Source organism: Eleutherodactylus coqui, chromosome 9 (assembly GCF_035609145.1).
Source record: "Eleutherodactylus coqui strain aEleCoq1 chromosome 9, aEleCoq1.hap1, whole genome shotgun sequence".
Classification (NCBI taxonomy): Eukaryota; Metazoa; Chordata; class Amphibia; order Anura; family Eleutherodactylidae; genus Eleutherodactylus; species Eleutherodactylus coqui.
This window is the reverse complement of record NC_089845.1, coordinates 152,705,126-152,720,345: the sequence shown is the minus strand read 5'-3', so window position 1 is coordinate 152,720,345 and position 15,220 is coordinate 152,705,126. Positions and strand designations below refer to the sequence as shown.

The window sequence follows — 15,220 nt, the reverse complement described above, 5'->3', positions numbered from 1 at the left end:
CCCGCCACCTCCCATTGCAGACAGCCGGCAAGGGGAGGGGAGTTTAGCAGTCACTCTGTGAGGCCTCCTAGTACAGCACTGGTGGAGCCGAGCCACGGACATTGCAGCGCTGGATCGGAGAGCGCACCCGGTGGGCCCTGAGGCACTGGAATACAGCGCCGGAGCGGAGACACACCGCAACACAGCTCCCCCGAGTGGAGGCAGGGGGGAGCTGAGCCACGGCTGTAACTACAGCGCCAGGTGGGCAGTGCAAAGTACAGCAGTGGATCAGGGAGCAGAGCCGGGGAAAGATGAGCCAATGCAATAAGTGCAGAGCTGGAAAGGGGGAGCGCTGTGCCACCCCTGTGACTTAGCCCCGCTATCAGTATTCCCTGAACCAACACAAGGGGGCAGACTGAGGAAAACTGTCTGCTGCCCTAACAACCAATCAGAGTTCAGCTTTTATATCTCAAGAGCAGAACACACAATGAGAGCTGCGCTGTGATTGGTCGCTATCCCAGGCCCTGTTTTCTCTCAGACAGCTCCATACATCTCCAGTGTTCTGGAGGTCTGATAGTTATAGGCGGGGTGAGCCGCCATTGTGCCGGTAATCACCCATTATCATATGTTTCTGGCGGCTTCATAACCTCCTACTGGACGAAGAAAACGCTCATCTCTTGTAGGGCGGCAGAAACATCGTCACTTCTCCTCACACAAAAAGCGCGGCACCGAAGCTCCGCCCCTCACGTGACTGGTCACATGACGGTGACGTCATCGCAGGTCCTCCAGCCACCGCTTCTACTCCCCGCGGCTGAGCTGCGCCCCTTATGTAACTGACCACGTGGTGAAGACATCATCAGAGGTCCCTCGGCTCTCAGGATGTGAGGGCTGCTGCTCGGGTTCTGGTGGGTATTCATGGCTGCTAGTCGGTGTTGTAGTGTGGGAGGTCACCCTCTTAGTGTGTGTACACAGGATGGGCTCCTGCACTACATGGCAGCGATGTTACGGTCTGTTCACACGCAGCGTCATTATCTGCAGCCTAAACTGTGTCCACACCTGCACTATTGTTGTGGATTGGGACTGAGCGCAGCCCACACTGTTACCTAGCAACCGCAGTAGGCGGTCATCATGCTCAAGTGCGCTGCCTGCCACCAGGGGAAAGATGGCGGCCTTTGGTAGCGGGCGACGCTGTGCGCTAAATGGACTAATGTAGAGCAGACAGCGGTCAAAAATTCGCAGCGTTGGAAAGTGTCGCCGCGACTGACCGCGTGTCTGCTCTGCCCCATTGATCTGAATGGGAGCGTTATGCCGTGATTACGCGCGCAAATCGTGGTATAAAGCGCCTGTGTGAGGCCCTAGGGCTTATTCGTTTTAACGCATGCGGCCGCGTTTTGTGCATGCAAATTTGCGTGCCTAATGCACAGTGAATACAACCCATTGACATTCGCTCACATGAGCGCGATCGGCGTGGTCTGTTTTCGTGCCTATTGCCATTGAGCCTAGTAGATCTTAGGCCCGGTGCCCACGTGCGGCTTAGATTTGTGGGAGATGCCACCATCGGGATGCATCAGCACTCGCAGACGAGTTAAAAGTATGCGGATGCCATTCTCCCCTGGCGTGCGGACGCACACGGCTGCAGAAAATCGCAGCATGCTCTATTTTGGCTGCGCATTAGGTGGGACGGCTTCTGTTGAAGTCAGTGGAAGCCGCCATATCCGCGTCACAGCTGTCAGGACATTTAAAAAAAATGCACTGCGCATGCGGCCGCCACATCCAGGTGCATCCGCCATGCTGGAGAAAGAAGATCCGGCCGGCACAGAGGACATCCACACGGGAGCCTGGAGGTAACAGAACCTTTTTTATTTCTCCCCACGGACACGCAGGGACTCCGCCGCGGACATGGGGCCTGATTTGTTTCAAATGTGTTTATTGAATTTTTAATAGAAAAATACGGCAACAAAGTGCCTCCGGGCTCCTGTCCGCGGGCGTAGAGGTGTCCCGCGGGCGTAGAGGTGTCCCGCCGGGGAGCAGGGGACAGTTGACGGCGCTCCACACTGAGCCTATCTGACAGATGGGCTCACCGCGGAGAATCGCAGCATGCTATCGCAGTGGTATCTGTGCGTGCCCGCTGACATGGAGAGGAAAAGACATTATGGCCGCCTGCACACGGGCGGAAATCCCACGGCGGGATTTCCGCCGCTGAAAGTCTGCATAGGAGTGCATTACAATACGCACTCCTATGCACGCGGCCGCTGTTTGGCCGCGCGAAATCTCGCGTGGCAAACAAACCGCGGCCTGTCCTATTTTTGTGCGGGGCACGCACTCACCGCGGGTGAGTACGCGCTCGTCTCTACAGGCTCTCGGGTCGGGTCCCGCGGCGAGAATTCTCGCTGCCGGATCCGACTCGCTCGTGTGCAGGCGGCCTATCTCTCTGGATCCAGCGCGGATCTCCTCTGAGCTGGCTGGATCTTCTTTTTTCAGCATGGCGGATGCGTCCGGGAGCGCCGGCTGACATGCCCAGTGCTCTTTTTTTTTTTAATCCCCTGTTTTTCCGCGGATCTGCGGCACAGCCACAATGACAGCTGCACGCGGGGACGGCTTCTATTGACTTCAATGGAAACTGTCCTGTGTGGTCCACAGGAAAATGGAGCATGCTGCGATTCCTTCCCGTGTGTGCGACCTGCACGCTGGGGGAAAAAAAAATCACATCCGCATGCATTAAGTTGCCTTGCGGATGCTAACGTGGATCCTATGGCCTTCTACAGCTGCGGCGGCCACGCACAGATTTTATAATTAGGATCCGCACGTGGACATTGGGCTGAGTTCACACCGGGCGGAATGGCTGTGGAATTTCCGCACTGAAATTTCGCCGGCAGTCTTAATCCCGAGACTAAGCAGCAAAGGGGATGAGATTTGCAAGAATCTCATCCACACGCTGCAGACAGTCCGTTGAGGCCAAGCCGCACTGAAAATGACATGCTGCGTGGATTTCAAGGACGTGGCATGTCAATTGTTTCACCATTTCCACTACTGACTCTCTATGGGGAGAGCGGGCCGCAGCAGGACATGGCGCTTACAGAACCCGTAGGACTTCAGCTGCAGGAATCTCGCTGAGTTTCCATGCGGTCCGGCTGCGGATGTTTTATAAGATTTCCGCAGGAGTTTCGCCACAAGGCCGACTTTACACTGGCGATAAAAACGCCGCGATCTTGCTTTTCTCTCCTGAGGGAGCGCTGCTTTTTTTCTTTGCATCGCAGAACCCTGCAATTTTTATCGCCATAGACAATAGGAATTTCTATTATTAAAAACGCATCACACGAAAAGTGCAAGTTAGTACTTTGCGATGCGATCAGAAGGCTTGTGTTCAATGGGGCCGGTGGAAGCATCACCAATGGGAGAAGCTCTGCAAACCTCCGCTGCGGCTGTGACAGCCGAGCCGCCGGATGCCTTCATCTCCGATGTGATGCAAAGCTGTTTTGTCATGAAAAAGTGTTGCCATCTTACGGATTTCACCTGGATGGCGAGTGTGATATGTGGGCGGGATTCACGGCCCCATAACGCCCACGCCCGTGTGAAGTTAGCCTAAATGTTTCACAACAATGATGCCATCTCTCAGCGTCAGAGTGGAATCTTAAACTAATTTAACTTAATTGCCAATCGAGATCAATGGAATCAAGCTTGTGTGTGTTTTTTTTTTTTTTGCAAGCGCAAATATGCACAGCATATGCATGCACAAAAACACAGGCGCGCAAAAAAGTCAACTCCTATAGCGCAAATGTGAAGGCGGCCTTAGGATTGTTACCGCATTGTGCTTCAATCTGCACTGCATCGCAGTATGCTGTGTGGTTGCCTGACATCTTATTGCAATTAAAGCTCTTATTCTCTGTTATCAGGCAGAGATTTGTAGCTCGAGGACGTACACGGATGTTGGCTCTATAGGGTCTGCAGTTGCATCCTCGGATGTTTCTCTTGGTTGCGATGTTCTGCAGGCAGCGGTAGAATAAACAATCGCTTGTGTTCTTGTCTTTTATTCCTTCCCTCAGGCGTAAGGTTGGGACATCGACACAAAAATATCGATAGTCGATAGTTTGTTCAGCGATAGTCGATACTATCGATTATTGTAAAATATCGGTGGAAAGCATTAGCAGTATATTGGTTTTCGATGTCCCAACCTTACTCAGGCGTTGCTTTTGGATGTTGTACGGTTTTCTGTATTGCCCAATGACGCCAGAAAAGCTTATTTTTGTTCCCTTCCTCACTGAGGTCGTTGGGGGACGCGGTTTGCACCCAGTTATTATTTCTGGGCATCCACTCCTTGTGTTCTTTAGGATTATATGGCAGTTTTAGTTGCAGCACAGGGCATGTCGCCAAAAATTACGGTGTAGCCATGCAATGCGCCACGTAGTAGAAGTCACTGACTGTGTACTGTGGCTCGTAAGGCCTCTGTCACACAGGCGTATTTGCGCATGAAAATTTAGCAATGCGCAGAATCTGTGGGTGTCGTAACTATTTCTATTATGTACAGATGGCGCACAACTGCATTGCGGTTTTTGGCTTGTTACTGCCATATTGCCCTAGCCCAGTGGTGGCGAACCTATGGCACGAGTGCCAGAGGTGGCACGCAGAGCCCTCCCTGCTGGCATACGCCACCGTCAGCCACTCACCATTTTGGTGAATACCGTCAGTGGTACCGCGGCGCCCCTGCCAGTATTCACTCAGCGGCGCTGATCCTGGCGCAGACTGTGATGTCAGTGTGCAGCCGTAATCCTCCTCCCCGCTCCCCTGACATCTGCTCCATGGTTCCGCGAGATCAGAGGAAGGAGGCGTCCAGCAGCACACATTGACATCACAGTGTGCACCTGGGATCAGCGGCGGCAGCAGAGCTTCCACGAGGAGGAGGGGGTAAGTATATGGGTCTCAGGGGGGCACTATTGCTACTCGGGCCACTGTGGGATGTCCCTATTACTGCTGGGGCCACTGTGAGATGCCACTGTTTTTGCTAAGGGCCACTGTGGGATGCCACTATTACTACTGGGGCCACTGTGGGGGATTACTGTTACTGCTGGAGCCGCTGTGTGGGGGGTCACTGTCACCACTAGGGCCGCTCTGGTGGTGACTGTCACTCCTGGAGTATGTTTACACATGGCAGAAATGCTGCAGAATGCCCTCAGCGGAGATTTCCGTGGAAAATTCTGCAGCATTACCGCATCCAAAAGGCAGTCAAAATCTGCATCGGCCCTATTTTGAACCGGCCCTGTCCTTTTTATAATGACGGAGGAAAAAAAATCATATGTCATGATAAGCCCCGCCCCCTGACATGTTGTCACTTTGCGATAAATAAGTGGGTTTTAGGTTGCGGTTTGGGCACTCATTCTCTAAAAGGTTCGCCATCACTGCCCTAGCCTAATTCTGATCCATCAAGAACCTTGTTCTAGGTTTCCGATTTTCCTCCTTCAGCTTCTAGTTGTTCTTACTGCTCATGTACAGAGGGGTGCCAGAAGAACTAACACTTTTGGTGTATTGACCACTTCCTGGGGGCGATTGGGGCTTTTTTTTTTTGTCCGTTGAGACGGCTGCCTAAGGGCTTGTTTTTTGCAGGTCAAGTTGTATTGCTCTTTTTTATCCTGACTGCGTTCACCGTGCAGAATAAATAATTCATTATTTTAATGGATCAGACTTGTATTGATGGGGTGACATTAGATGTGTTTATTTTTATTTTTTTATGATAAATGTAGTTTTTGAAAACTGTTATTTAGTATATTTTACAGTAATTTAAAAAAACTCAGTTACACCTTTTTTTCAGTCCTTTAACATGAGTTGAACAAGTAGTAATAATCTTTATTTGTATAGCGTCAACTTATTCCGCAGCGCTGAATAGTGATCATTATACAATATACTGCAATAATCCAGTATTGCAGTGTATGTTATTTCTGCAGTCAAAACATTAAGCCCTGCCACAGGCGCATCTTAGTAGGCAGAATTCATGGAAGCCCTGGGGGCCTTCAAACCATACCATGACATCCAAACGGCACCTAAGAATCTAATCACGAGGAACTTTCAGGGTATTTAAATTCTGCTATCTGAATTGACAGTGCCATTCAAATGGTTAACAGCCACGATTAGAATTATCTTGGAATCGTGGCTGCTGCATCCTTGTGCCAGCTGTTGCGTGGCAGCTGTTTGCTTTCTTTATGGAGCAAGCTTGGCTCCTGAGCAAGCTTCGTATAATCCAGCACACATTGTCTATGGATATAAATGTCCATGTTGGGATCCCTCTGATCCATGTACTGTTTTCTCTCTTGGGGGGCTCTCTATGTAAGAGAAACCCTCAGTATAGCCTGTAGCTCTCCCTAATCCCAAGGGATTGGATATTGGTGACTGAGGACTTGGAAACGGACCTTGTGGCGCATTCCCTACTATTTCTCTGATCCATGTGGCGACGGCTCTGAGAAGCTTTTCTCTGGATGCTTTATAAGTGAGGTTCTGTATATCACATATGATGATGTTCCTGTAGGATTTACAGCCGCTCCTTTCTTCATAAAGGTTCCTGCAGTTCTACAACCTCCAGTTCATCCCGTTTTCTCATCCAATATGCTCCTCCTGAATGACCCACCAAGGATGGCCGAGGACAGGAATGAGATCACCAGAAGACTATTAGACTTCACCTTGGAGATCCTCTATCTGCTGACCGGAGAGGTGAACTTTTCTACATTTCTATCCTCTTTATTGTAGTATTTATTACGTCACCGGAAAAGGAAATCCATAATGGGGAGTAATAGGAAGAGTCTAGTGTCCTATATAACAGCGGCCAAGTGACCAGCAGAAAACTTGAAGATTGGCCACCAGCTTGGTCAGTTGTGTATCATATAACCAATGTACTGGTAGTAATGAGAATGGTAAGTAGACACGTTGTAACCAGTAGAAGAGGATTAGAGGCCGGATTGTAGTCTGCAGGGGTAGAGGAGAGGTCTGGCAACAAGAGGATCAGAGGCTGGAGTGTAGTCTGGAGGAGAGGACCAGGAACAAGAGGATCAGAGGCTGAAATGTAGTCTGGGTGGGGAGGAAGAGATGGCCGGGAACAAGAGGTTCAGAGGCTGGTGTGTTGTATGGAGGGGGGAGGAAGAGAGGTCTGGAAACAAGAGGATCGGAGGCTGGAGTGTATTCTAGGGGGGGAGGATGGAGAGGGCCGGTAACAGGTGAGTAGTCTTGTTCCCGGCCATGTCCTCCTTCCTGTCCAAACTACACTCCGGCCTCTGATCCTCCTGTTCCCGGCCCTCTCCTCCCCCCTCCTCTCCAGCCTCTGATCCTCTTGTACTCGTCCCCCTCCCGTCCAGAGTATTATAGGCTAGAGGGGAGGGGTAGGAGAGGGTCGGGAACGAGTATCAGAGGCTGGAGGAGAGGAGAGGGTCACGAACAAGAGGATCCAGAGGCTAAAGGGAAGAGGGAGGAGAGGGCATGGAACAAGAGGATCCAGAGGCTGGAATGTAGTCTGGAGGGGAGGAGGAGAGGACCGGGAACAGGAGGATCAGAGGCTGGAATGTAGTCTGGAGGGGAGGAGGAGAGGACCGGGAACAGGAGGATCAGAGGCTGGAATGTAGTCTGGAGGGGAGGAGGAGAGGACCAGGAACAGGAGGATCAGAGGCTGGAATGTAGTCTGGAGGGGAGGAGGAGAGGACCGGGAACAGGAAGATCAGAGGCTGGATGGCAGGAGATGGCTAGGAACAGGAAGATCAGAGGCTGGATGGCAGGACATGGCTAGGAACAGGAAGATCAGAGGCTGGATGGCAGGAGATGGCTAGGAACAAGAGGATCAGAGGCGAGATGGCTAGGAACAAGAGGATCAGAGGCGAGATGGCTAGGAACAAGAGGATCAGAGGCTGGATGGCAGGAGATGGCTAGGAACAAGAGGATCAGAGGCTGGATGGCAGGAGATGGCTAGGAACAAGAGGATCAGAGGCTGGATGGCAGGAGATGGCTAGGAACAAGAGGATCAGAGGCTGGATGGCAGGAGATGGCTAGGAACAAGAGGATCAGAGGCTGGATAGCAGGAGATGGCTAGGAACAAGAGGATCAGAGGCTGGATGGCAGGAGATGGCTAGGAACAAGAGGATCAGAGGCTGGATGGCAGGAGATGGCTAGGAACAAGAGGATCAGAGGCTGGATGGCAGGAGATGGCTAGGAACAAGAGGATCAGAGGCTGGATGGCAGGAGATGGCTAGGAACAAGAGGATCAGAGACTGGATGGCAGGAGATGGCTAGGAACAAGAGGATCAGAGGCTGGATGGCAGGAGATGGCTAGGAACAAGAGGATCAGAGGCTGGATGGCAGGAGATGGCTAGGAACAAGAGGATCAGAGGCTGGATGGCAGGAGATGGCTAGGAACAAGAGGATCAGAGGCTGGATGGCAGGAGATTGCTAGGAACAAGAGGATCAGAGGCTGGATGGCAGGAGATGGCTAGGAACAAGAGGATCAGAGGCTGGATGGCAGGAGATTGCTAGGAACAAGAGGATCAGAGGCTGGATGGCAGGAGATGGCTAGGAACAAGAGGATCAGAGGCTGGATGGCAGGAGATGGCTAGGAACAAGAGGATCAGAGGCTGGATGGCAGGAGATGGCTAGGAACAAGAGGATCAGAGGCTGGATGGCAGGAGATGGCTAGGAACAAGAGGATCAGAGGCTGGATGGCAGGAGATGGCTAGGAACAAGAGGATCAGAGGCTGGATGGCAGGAGATGGCTAGGAACAAGAGGATCAGAGGCTGGATGGCAGGAGATGGCTAGGAACAAGAGGATCAGAGGCTGGATGGCAGGAGATGGCTAGGAACAAGAGGATCAGAGGCTGGATGGCAGGAGATGGCTAGGAACAAGAGGATCAGAGGCTGGATGGCAGGAGATGGCTAGGAACAAGAGGATCAGAGGCTGGATGGCAGGAGATGGCTAGGAACAAGAGGATCAGAGGCTGGATGGCAGGAGATGGCTAGGAACAAGAGGATCAGAGGCTGGATGGCAGGAGATGGCTAGGAACAAGAGGATCAGAGGCTGGATGGCAGGAGATGGCTAGGAACAAGATGCTCAGAGGCTGGATGGCAGGAGAGGGCTAGGAACAAGAGGATCAGAGGCTGGATGGCAGGAGAGGGCTAGGAACAAGAGGATCAGAGGCTGGATGGCAGGAGAGGGCTAGGAACAAGAGGATCAGAGGCTGGATGGCAGGAGAGGGCTAGGAACAAGAGGATCAGAGGCTGGATGGCAGGAGAGGGCTAGGAACAAGAGGATCAGAGGCTGGATGGCAGGAGAGGGCTAGGAACAAGAGGATCAGAGGCTGGATGGCAGGAGAGGGCTAGGAACAAGAGGATCAGAGGCTGGATGGCAGGAGAGGGCTAGGAACAAGAGGATCAGAGGCTGGATGGCAGGAGAGGGCTAGGAACAAGAGGATCAGAGGCTGGATGGCAGGAGAGGGCTAGGAACAAGAGGATCAGAGGCTGGATGGCAGGAGAGGGCTAGGAACAAGAGGATCAGAGGCTGGATGGCAGGAGAGGGCTAGGAACAAGAGGATCAGAGGCTGGATGGCAGGAGAGGGCTAGGAACAAGAGGATCAGAGGCTGGATGGCAGGAGAGGGCTAGGAACAAGAGGATCAGAGGCTGGATGGCAGGAGAGGGCTAGGAACAAGAGGATCAGAGGCTGGATGGCAGGAGAGGGCTAGGAACAAGAGGATCAGAGGCTGGATGGCAGGAGAGGGCTAGGAACAAGAGGATCAGAGGCTGGATGGCAGGAGAGGGCTAGGAACAAGAGGATCAGAGGCTGGATGGCAGGAGAGGGCTAGGAACAAGAGGATCAGAGGCTGGATGGCAGGAGAGGGCTAGGAACAAGAGGATCAGAGGCTGGATGGCAGGAGATGGCTAGGAACAAGAGAATCAGAGGCTGGAATGTAGTCTGGATGGGAGGTGGAGGAGAGGGCCGGGAACAAGAGGATCAGAGGCTGGAGGGGAGGGGGAGGATAGGGCTTGGAAAGAGAGGACCAAAAGCCGGTGTGTTATCTAGAGGGGAGGAGGAGAGGATTGGGAACAAGAGGATAAGAGGCAGGAGTGTTCAAAAGAGACCTGGGTGCCTTTCTGAGTATAATAATGCTGTATTTGTAGACTGTAAGGAATTCTTTCACGAATATGAAGAAAATATTAGTTAGGGTTTTCATCTTCCTCTGGATCAACTTGGCAAGAGCTTAGGCTGAACCAGATGGACTTATGTCTGTTTTTTTTATTTAATTTTTTTATGCAAATGATGTTAATCATCCAGACAGGATGAGGAATTCTCCTAAAATGAGAAAAATTAGTTTTTATTTCCTTGTTTGCAGTGTAATGAGGGCAGTTTGTGTGGATGGGGGGCAGATTGTAATCCTCTAGAAAGGGGGATGTGACGTCACTTATTATTGTGTACATGATGATATTTCTCAGTGTCTCTCCATACACAGGATTATGCAATAGTGAAGAAGACATCGGGGGACGGTGTGACTCCCATCATCCATCTCCAGGAGTCAGGAGGATGGAGCAGGAGTCATTTCCCCATTACAGAGCCTCCCTCCCCGATACATGAGCAGAAGATCCTAGAGCTCACCAACAAGATGATGGAGCTGCTGACAGGAGAGGTGATGCTGCGGGGGATGGGGGACATTATACAGTAACAGGAGGGGTCTGGGTGATGACTGGATATTGTGTTGTCAGGTTCCTATAAGGTGTCAGGATGTGGCTGTCTATTTCTCCATGGAGGAGTGGGAGTATATAGGAGGACGCAAGGATCTGTACGAGGATGTCATGATGGAGGATCTTCGGTCGTTTACACCACAAGGTAAGAATTATATCTAAAGTGTTTGTCAGCTGTATGTAATATAAAAGTTTACCACTTTAGGTTCTTTTCACATCACATTAGAGCCCTATGTAGGAAATATAAGACAAATGTGTATACAGGACTTCTATAATCCCATAGATGCCAGAAGAGTGTGTTCTTGCCATCCGTCGGACTGCTATAGTGGACTGCTCAATTCCGCTATGTTTTTCTATACTGAAGCTTTCTACATTGTGCTGTATAGTGTGTTTTTTTTGTTTTTGTTTTTATAACACGGGAGCTTCCTGTCCGCCATATATGATGTGAGAGCATCTTGATTTATGCCATTGTTGAAAGGCAGAAAAGTGACAACAGATTCTTACTGGCGCCAAATTGGATCAGAGGAGGACGTTGGGAATCGTTCTAAGCAGCAGCAAGTGCTGCAAATTTCAGAGCGGCCAAATCCGTCACTGGTGCTTTATCTAATGTGTCTTAACATATAACTTGCCGTTCCACAACCTTTGGAAAACTGATAAAGATTAAGCGCAATAGCAGAGTCTCTGTATTCCAAGTCTGTGATTGGTTCATTGAGCTCTGCATTAATTGGCTGAGCAGCGCATGAAGAGCCAATCACAGCCATCATGTCGTGGAGGCTGAGCCAATTCATAAATCCCGCCTCCACAAAGTGATGGCTGTGATTGGCTCTTCGAGCGCTGCTCAGCCAATCAATACAGCACTTGATGAACCAATCACAGCCATCACTTCGTGATTTGTGAATCCCGTAACCAGGAAGTGATCCTGTGTGCGCGGCCGTGGACTTAAGGACCTTCAGCGGGAGGGACTTGGACCAAGCCTGCTAGGTAAGTAAACTAAGACATTTCCCTGAAAATAAGCCCTAATGTCTCTTTTGGGTCAAAAATTAATATAAGGCAGTATCTTAATTTTGGGGAAACACTGTAGATATACAGGAGCTCATGTAGTCATCACTGTGTACTTGTGTATCCACAGATGGATCCAGTAGGAGAAACTCCCCGGAGAGATGTCCCCGTCCGCTGTATTCTCAGGACTGTCCAGAGGAAGATCCTGATGTCACAGATGGAGCCAGTAGGAGAAATCCTCCGGAGAGATGTCCCAGTCCTCTATATTTTCAGGACAGTCCAGAGGAAGATCCCAATGTCACAGATGGAGCCAGTGGGAGAAATTCCCCGGAGAGATGTCCCCATCCTCTGTATTCCCAGGACTGTCCAGAGGAAGAACCCAATGTCCCAGAGAACCATCAGGTAGATGATTCAGAGCCCTATACCAGATCTATATAGGAGGGCACTGTCTGCAGTTATATATTTTGGGGGTCTCTTCTGGTGGTCTGTTAGATTTTCCTCTTGTCTGCTCTATTGTAATTATTACATATGATAAATCAGGGGGAAGATCTGATTGATATTAAAGTGGAGGTAGTAGAAGAGCAGATCATGGAGCGTCGCCCGCGTACAAGAGCCATGAAGGAGGTTCCCGTAGATGTTACCCCAGGTATGTAATAATGAATGGAGAAAGTGACCTCAGAGGTTTTTTTTTTACCCCTTCAAGTCTAAAATTTAAGCTTATTTAAACTGGCAGATTAATTTATAGAAGTCTACAATTTTCCGGGCCAGGATCTCATGGCAATAATTTCACCTTTTTCAAAAATGTGACAAAAGTCAAATAATTATGAGGCTGATCTATTAACAGTTGCATGTCGTCTGGCAGTCTAAATAAGCAGGCCTTCCATTTTTCGATGTATCTGATATATTAAGAGGAGCGTGCCTCTTAATATATTCTGCCCACATGTAGAATATAGTTTCAGCTATATTTTACACCAGTTTTCTGGCATTAATTATTGGTATATCTGACTAGCCACTTGAAACCATGCCCCTTTTTTCAAGCCCCACCCACATAAAAGAATGCAAGTGCAATCAAAAAAATCGTACATTTTGTCGCACAAGGTTCTATACACCATAATGTGCAAGGTTTTTTTTATGTAAGGGCTTAAACGGACACAAACCCATCAGTATCATTAATCTTGTAATATACTTTGCAGTAAACCTTTTATTTTATTTTATTTTTTATTGTGTGTGTTTTACCCCTAAAAATCAAGTTTGAAGTGGCTGCAAGTAGGCATCTCCTTTCCAGCACCTTTGCAATTCACTTTCATGCATTAGGCATTTGGCTTCTCTAGTAACAGGGGCATGGGGGTATTGCTAGTTACTACAGACAACAGACTGGCAGGCCTTCAGATGCTGATTGGGGCTGGTTTATGCAAGGTAGCATAGGAAATGTGGTAGTCCTGGACAGCACTATATACTGCAATACCCTAGTATTGCAGTATATAGCCTTTTTAAAAAAATCTCTTATCAAGCCCTGCCACAGGCAGGGCTTCGTAGGCATATATGCATGGCAGCCCTGAGATCCTTCAGCAGACTCCGGACTGCCTTGCTAGCCCACTTGCACCCCCCGATTGTGTTGCAGTGGGTGTTGATGCGATACAGGAAAAGGTCCTCCCTTCCTGCTGAGTGTTGAGATATGCAGTCAGCTTTGACCACGGCATCTAAAGAATTAACGGGATCAGAGCTAACTCTGTTCATTGCAGTTACTGACAGCTGTCAAAAAATGGCTGATAGCCGCCAGGTATTGAGTCGGCTCGGCTCCGTATACCCTTCACGACTGCCCAACATAAATTTACATTAGGCGATTGAAGTGGTTAAGGTCTTCAGCTTTTTCTCCTTACCTGACATCTGTGTGGCATCTGTACATGGTGGTTAAGCAGTTAGTGCACTTTTTTATTTGTAAGATTAAGGCTACTTTCATGTGGGCGAGAAACGTACGTGAATTTTCTATGTGAGAGTCCGAAAAATCTCACAATTATGAAACCGATTATTTTCAATGTGTTCATTCCCATGTGCGAGTTTTCTCTACATGCAACATTGCGAGAATATAAAATCTCGGCATGCCGTATCTTGGTGCGATATGTTGCAGTATGTTTTCTCGTCCATGTTTCCCTGTGGGTGCTCCGAATTCTCGCATTGACACATGCTGCCTTGCGATGTTACTGTGTTGCGTTTTCACGCATGTTGCCGTAGCAATCTATGCAAATTAAAACGGACGAGCTCATCAGCTCCTGAGCAGTGTTGAGGACATTTATCAGCGTGGAGGCTGGATCTCATCTCAACTTTTTAGCAAGAATGTCGTGCATGTATGTGGACAAAGAGCAGCTGATCTCCCTGCTGCAGGACCGCCCGATTCTATGGGACACCAGGAGAGAGGAATACCATATAAGGAGTCGAAGGGATGTGGCGTGGGCAGAGGTCGCGGAGCAGCTTTTTGGGGATCGTTGGAAGTCGGCTCGCTCCTCAACGCGCACCAAAATGAGTAAGTGCATTTTATGAATTTGTTATTGTCCATGTGTTTAGAATACTTCGCCCTGCATAGGCCGGAGGCACATTTTTGCTAACATTTCTGGCTGAAATATGTCTTAGGTCTGTGCCTTTATCTTATCCCCTCTCAATCCCATCCTGATCCTTTTCAATGCCCTTCAGCTGCGCTGCCCAAAAGCAGCTGTCTTCTTGTCTTCGGTGCCTTAACTTTCTCCAATCATTTATGTAGAGATGCGCTGGTCCACACGAACATAGAACTGTTGATGCAAAATTAGCCCAAAATCGACTTTATCGAATTATTATAATTTTTTTCATATTTATGACAGTGGAGGAGCTTCACAAGAAGTGGCGTAGCTGCAGGGACCAGTACAGAAAAGAATTGGCCCGCAGATCAGCAAGTGTGTCAGGGTTGACACGGAAGCGCCCCTACTACCTCGCCCCGCATTTAGCGTTTCTTCGCCCGGTCCTGGAGCTGCGCCCGTAAGTTTGTGCTTCATTTAATGTCTTGACCTTCATGTCTGCCTTTTAATGTGTAATTTATTGAAAATGAGGCAGCATTGAAACCTCGCACCCCCCCACTTAAGCGTCATCACTTGAATTAATCCGACATAGGCCCTGCCAGTGAGCCTTAAATAATTTTTGGAGTGATATGAAGTTTATGTAAAGATTCCTCAATAACATCACTTCTCTATGTATGTCGTGGAAATGTTGCAATGTTCATGTGGGTGCGTATCGGTGCGCCACGAGTGTAGTTAACGCCTTGTAGGCAGCGTGATCTTTTACACCAAATGATAAATTGTGACCTACAACTCTTCTGTTTTTTTTTTTTGTTTTTTTTTCCCTTGGGGCCAAAAGCAGACCATATTAGGTTTGGCTGAGTACTTGGCCTTCCTAGGATCACATTGATTAGCCTGAAAAGTCTATCTGCCTGTTGCCTTTGCCTGTGAATTGGGAAGGAGCTTCCTTTATCTCAGACCAAAGCACACAGTACCGCAAACAATTTTGTGATTTAAAAGTCATTAA

The 15,220-nt window shown here is 49.4% G+C and overlaps 1 protein-coding gene across 2 annotated transcripts in view; it reads left to right on the top strand.

Moving 5' to 3' along the window:
- The first annotated feature begins 751 nt into the window (after positions 1–751).
- Positions 752–15,220, top strand: part of LOC136578538 (oocyte zinc finger protein XlCOF7.1-like) — a 31,323-nt gene continuing 16,854 nt past the window's right edge. The window contains exons 1-8 of one of the 2 annotated variants that reach the window (XM_066578675.1): positions 752–884; positions 6,523–6,675; positions 10,444–10,617; positions 10,694–10,817; positions 11,802–12,073; positions 12,212–12,317; positions 14,001–14,192; positions 14,524–14,677. In XM_066578675.1, coding sequence (XP_066434772.1) covers positions 6,571–6,675; positions 10,444–10,617; positions 10,694–10,817; positions 11,802–12,073; positions 12,212–12,317; positions 14,001–14,192; positions 14,524–14,677 — 1,127 coding nt within the window. In that variant the 5' untranslated portion in view covers positions 752–884; positions 6,523–6,570. The remainder of the gene's footprint in view (positions 885–6,522; positions 6,676–10,443; positions 10,618–10,693; positions 10,818–11,801; positions 12,074–12,211; positions 12,318–14,000; positions 14,193–14,523; positions 14,678–15,220) is intronic. The other variant, XM_066578674.1, reaches the window with a different exon arrangement.